Here is a 5,883-nt window from a genome sequence, read left to right on the forward strand (position 1 = left end):
CCATCTATAAATAAATTACTTATGCTCATCACCATCATATGGTTTCACAGTTCATCTCACAACACACATCATATATACATTATCCTTGCACCTAAGTGAAATCTAACATAGTTCTTGCAACTAATCTTAAGTTGGCCCTCCATTATCTAACAATTCAAAAAACATTATACGTTAAGGCCAATTCTATGATAAAGATAGAGGTTTTTGCATGCATAGAATGAAGAGAAGTATTTAATCTCATTTTAAAAATAAATAAAAATAAAATGATATATTTTGTGTGATAGCTATCCAACCATCCCTCATTGAGAATTATCTCTTCATCGTTTTCCCTGTCCATCATAACATGCACCGTGCAAAACTCCATTAATATTACATTAATTCCAATAATAGAACAAAGTCAACTAAAAATGCAACAATATGATATAGAAAATTTTTTTTGAAGAAAGGAAGCTCAACACAGTAAAGTAGAGCATGAGGGAACAAAACACAACACTAAATAAGACAATAAATACAGAATGAACACGATATAATCTGTTGTCCTCTCCGGCATTGCCATCAACAATCAAACGGATCAACACTACGTCATTCTCTGTAATTCAAAAACGACTTATTCTTGATACACTCAACATCTGTCTCAGAGTTCTGAAATATTTTGCTATTCTATTCCAGCCAACTATTTCAGATAACTGCAAAGAATCCTACCAACGACTTCTTTTGTTCAGAATTATGGCCAAGCACTTGCGTCCAACTCTGAAACAGCTCTTTGACTATCTCCAAAAAAAACTCATGTTCTATCAGCACTCTTCAGCCAAGCGCACCAAACCTGTCATGTGAACTCACATAGAAACTCATGAACTGTTTTTTCTTATTATTACATATTCATAAAGAAACAACTAGCCAGCAATCCTTAATAGAGCATAATAGAGGCCAATCCTTAATTATCCTTTCAACCAAGTAAGAAACATGCTTAAGTTCTTTGAAGAAGTACTTCCTTCTTCCATATTGTGCTTTAGCTTCTCCATCAGCTTATGAGACGTTGATCTTGTATTCTCATTACTAAGCAACTCATCCACTTTTGCCTTTATCTCTTTACGTGACACTAATCCCTTTTCATCCGAATCAAATCCCATCCCAACCTTCAATGCATCACAAACATAATTCTTGTTGAAAAGTTGGTCTGCGAAATACGGCCAACACAGGAGAGGCACTCCATTAGACAAACCCTCCATAATCGAATTCCAACCGCAATGACTTACAAAACAAGCTATAGCAGGGTGACTTAGCACCTTCTTTTGAGGAGCCCATCCAGTTATTTTACCTCTATAACCCTTGAATTCAAGAGGGAGACACATTTTATTGGCGCAATTAGGATCTTGACGCACAACCCAAAGAAAGGGTCTATTGGTGAGTTCAAGTCCAAGTGCAAGTTCTGTGAATTGTCTTTGATCAAATAGAGTGTGACTACCAAATGCAACATAAACTACAGAACAATGAGGTTGTTGATCTAGCCAACTCATGCAAGATACATCTTCTTTCCAGAATTGTCCAGATGATTTTGTAGTTGCCCTTGTCAACAATGGGCCTATTGGAGATAATAGTTTTGGTGCTAAGGAAAATGCTTCAGGTTCAAGTTCTTGAATGCTGTTACAGAGATACCACTCTGTCAAATTTGAATCACGCATGCAGCGCACCACATATTTAAACATTCTCTTTTCAGCTGACGGATCAAAGAGATTTCGCCACCAACTAGATCTGATGTCCATACCAGGAATGCAAGAGGATAACCATAATGGTTTTTTTGAAATCTGAAATCCTGCAGTTCAAAACTTATTTTTTAACCAAAGGAATACAACATGTGTGTTTGTGATGAGGTGTGATATTAAATTATTAATATTATGAATTTAATTTTGATACATTATCACTATAAAATAATTTAAGGTAGATACTATTATGGAAGAGATTTTATAATTGTTTTTATATAAAGATACATCTTTTTATTATTAGATGATGAATTGTAGAGTTTAATTTGATATGTTATAAAAATATTTTTTTTAAAGTGTGGTCAAACAAATAAAACACAATTTTTACACAAGACTCTTTATAAAAAGATGTTTTTAACATCTTCATTTGAATAGATGTCATAATTTAATAAAAAAAAATAAATAAATAATATTTAATAAATTTTATATAATTTATTTTTTATTTTAAATATTTTATTTTTTATTTTAAAAAATAAGTTAAACAATTTAAACACCATAACAAAGTACTATAAAACTTACCTAAAATTATTTACCATAAATTATTTTATGCTGCTAATGTATCAAAATTAAAGTCTAATATTATATACATTACCATCAGAGTCTAAGATGCCATCAGCAATAAGCTTGGGAGCGTTATACTGCAACACAAACGTAGATGCTGCCGCAGACCAAAAGAATGCACCTTTGATTCCCACTTTTCGTGCAATTTCCAATGCCCAACCCATACACACATCAGCAACAATGCAAGTTACTTTAATGCCCTCATTCAATTGAAGATCTTCTATGAGCTTCTCAAGCTCTGAAGGCATGGTCCTCAATATGGAGTCACATAACTCTCCTACATGGACTCTGTCATGGTCAGGTCCCAACCCATCTGGGATTGACACCAATTTGATTGGTGAAGATGATCCATCATTGTTGTCCATGGATCTCACCACTCTCTTATGGTTGAAGTCTGAGTTGACAAAGATGATATTGCATCCATGGTCAAGCAGCTTATGTGAAAGGCTCATCATGGGGTTTACATGGCCTTGAGCTGGAAATGGCACGACTAGCACTGTTGGAGTGCTAATCATGATGATGACTACGCCTCACGCCTTTCTTTAATTTTGTGGTCAAATGACTTTGATGGTTCTCCATTTCTTTATTTCTTTATTTATTTACTTGTGGTGGTTTTTCACAAGACTTGTCTATCGTTGCTGTCAATATTGACACGACATGACAGAATTGACACGCCAATTTTAAAATTTTATATAACACCGAAATACGCGTACATATAAAATATAAAGTATTTTTTAGATAAATCGTAATGATATTTTAATATTTTATTGATATTAAAATATAAATTAATTTTTTAAATTATTTTTAATTCTTATTTTAATTATATCAATTATTTAAAATATTTTTGTTTTAATAAATAATAATATATACTATATCTAAATTTATTTTAAGAATATATCTTAAGATTAAGATCGGACACGCTGACACGTGATGGTATTTAGGTGTATCCAAGTATGTCTGAAATTTTTTTTTATTTTTTATTGAAACACGTTTTGAACACAGTAGACATGCGTGTCAGACAAGTATCGGTGAATGTCGTATCCAAAATGTGTCCGACACGCAGACACGACAACTCAGCAAAGTGTCAGTACTTCATAGTTACTTACTATCCACGTGATCTACGTTTATTAATTATTTAATTCAATTCCAAGAAGAGAAATACTAAATAATTAATTTTTTTATAAACTTTAACTAAGCCAAATTTATATACCGAGTGGTTTTTTAAGGTTATTTTTTTCATATAGAAAAATATTGGTACTTTTTTTGTAATTATAAGTAGTGGATTAATTTTATAGATAAAAAATTAACACGTAAAATATATGTTAGACACATATTATTATTCTGACAACATATAAGGAGTTTGTTGGATACATATCATTATTCTAATAACACGTAAGAGGTAAGATATATGTTGGATACATTTTTTATATATTTGTAATGCTATAATACACTTAAAATGTGAACGTTCAACCAAAACATCATTTTTATCTCCATGTCAACAAATACACTCTGTTTTTACGGTGTTTTCTTTTTTTTTTTTTGCCTTTGTCATCATTATCAACTATCTCCTTCTCCACATCTTTCTTAGGTTATGTTTGGTTGGAAGGAAAGAAATAGAGAGGAAAGAAATAGAAAGGAAAGAAAGAAAAGGAAAGAAATTGAGTGAATTTTTATTTTCTTTAGATGTATTTGGATGAAAGAAAAATAAGAAGAAAAGAAATGGTATAAAAAGACATGTTTACCCTTATATTATAAAATATATTGAAAAAAGTAAAGGGGTAATATTAGAAGTAGAGAGAGAGAATTAGTTTTCTCTTCATTTTCTCTCTATTGTTGGAGGGAAAAAAATGAGTGGACCCCACCAATATTTTTCCATTCATTTTCTTTCCTCTCCCATTTCTCTCCTCAACCAAACAAGGGAAAATAACTATTTTCCTTTCAATTTCTTTCCCTTTCTTTTTCTTCCTCTCATTTTCATCTCAAACAAACATACTATTAGGATGCGAGTAGGATTAGAATTGAGAGATTCTCAACCCGCAGATAAAATAAAGTAAAATTTTAATGAAATTTTCAACTCACGAATAAGATTAAAGTAGGATCCAAACTCTACCTTATCCTACCCATTACCAGCCCTACCTCCATTGTCATCAATTTTTTCCCTTTGTTTCCAATTTCAACTTTATCTTCGCTCACTCTCACTTTCTTTAGCCCAACTCTATCTCCATATCAACATCTCAACATCGTCACCATCATCACTATGAAAATATTCTACTACCCACCCACCACTGATATATGCTTTTAACTTAGTGCACGACGCACGGCTATATGATTTGAAGTTTTCAAGAATACCACATAACTTAAACATTTTCGTAGCCACAAACCATGACTTCACCGTCCAGATCCATTATATCACGGTTCTCTTATTCTGCTATAATCATTTTTTTTTGAAACATAGAAAGCTCAACACATTAAAGTGGAGCATAAAATAAAGAAGAAGACACACAACGAGCTACCAACCAAACCAACACCTAACACCCCAAACCTATCAACAGCCTCCCTCAGAATCACCACCACGCCATTCTGTATAGCTCATCACCGTCTTTGTGTGGATTACCTCCAGGCTTGCTCTTGTATTCTTAAAGATTTGTGAATCATAAACACAAAAAAATCAACTATATTAATACATGAACCATGATAATTAATATTAATTAATAATTAATGATTAATAGTAACAACAAATTAGTACATGAACAACGGGGTTGTCATGGTTTTCTCCAAGACACCATATATGAATATTGAGAGACAGGAGAAGAGAGTGGATGGAAATATGGTTGAAATTGGAGATAAAGATTACAGGTGTTTATGGATTGGATTTGATTTGTATATTTATAGTATTTATTTAAATTTGATCTGAAAATTGTAGATATAAATCAGATTTACACACTAATAAAATTGTATTGTGAATTTTATATAGGTATTCATATATCCGATTGACATACTCGCAGATCTGCAAAAATAAATAAGTAAATATTTTTTTATGTTTTATTTTAAGTTTTTAATTAGTAATTATCATATATATTGTATTATTTTATTTTTATTATTTAAAAGATATGTTTAATATTATTTTAAAAATAAACATGTTTAAAAGAATAAAAAAATTTATTAATTTTTTAATAAAAATAAACTTTAAAAAATATATTTATCTTTTGCGAATATGTCCCATATTCGATTTAAATATGGATTGGATCGGATCAAATTAAAGTTTAAAAAAATTATAAATATTAGACCCAATCATATTGATGATTTTAGTGTGAATTGAATAGAATTTTTTGTTATATCTTATTTTTATTTATCTCTAAATAAGATTAGAGGAAGAAAATAATGCTAACGACTATAATGGTTTGGGAGAAGGTATTTTGGAAGAGAGAAGAATATATTGAAAAAGATTATGATATGAAGGATAAAATTAAAAAAAAAGTATTAATTATAGTTTGACCAGAAAAATTTAAACACAAGAATAAAATGATTGTAAATTATAAATATTGAGAATAAAACTAAAATA

General features: G+C 30.6%; 1 protein-coding gene across 1 annotated transcript; it reads right to left on the reverse strand.

Annotated features, from left to right (window-relative positions):
• Positions 1-351: 351 nt before the first annotated feature.
• Positions 352-2,873, reverse strand: LOC107471249 (UDP-glycosyltransferase 83A1). Its single transcript, XM_016090702.3, has 2 exons — positions 2,353-2,873; positions 352-1,813 (listed from the first exon to the last, which is right to left on the reverse strand). The coding sequence occupies exons 1-2, from the start codon at positions 2,834-2,836 to the stop codon at positions 939-941; spliced, it is 1,359 nt and encodes a 452-aa protein (XP_015946188.1). The 5' UTR covers positions 2,837-2,873; the 3' UTR covers positions 352-938.
• Between the last annotated feature and the right edge of the window lie 3,010 nt (positions 2,874-5,883).

Source organism: Arachis duranensis, chromosome 10 (assembly GCF_000817695.3).
Source record: "Arachis duranensis cultivar V14167 chromosome 10, aradu.V14167.gnm2.J7QH, whole genome shotgun sequence".
In the NCBI taxonomy this organism is placed as follows: Eukaryota; Viridiplantae; Streptophyta; class Magnoliopsida; order Fabales; family Fabaceae; genus Arachis; species Arachis duranensis.

What these genes read in the sequence shown, in the direction of transcription:
- LOC107471249 (XM_016090702.3), bottom strand. Translation starts at nt 2,836, where the DNA reads ATGATTAGCACTCCAACAGTGCTAGTCGTGCCATTTCCAGCTCAAGGC. An exon ending in TGGCATCTTAGACTCTGATG is followed by an intron (nt 1,814 to 2,352) that starts GTAATGTATATA and finishes TTTGAACTGCAG; the next exon opens with GATTTCAGATTTCAAAAAAA.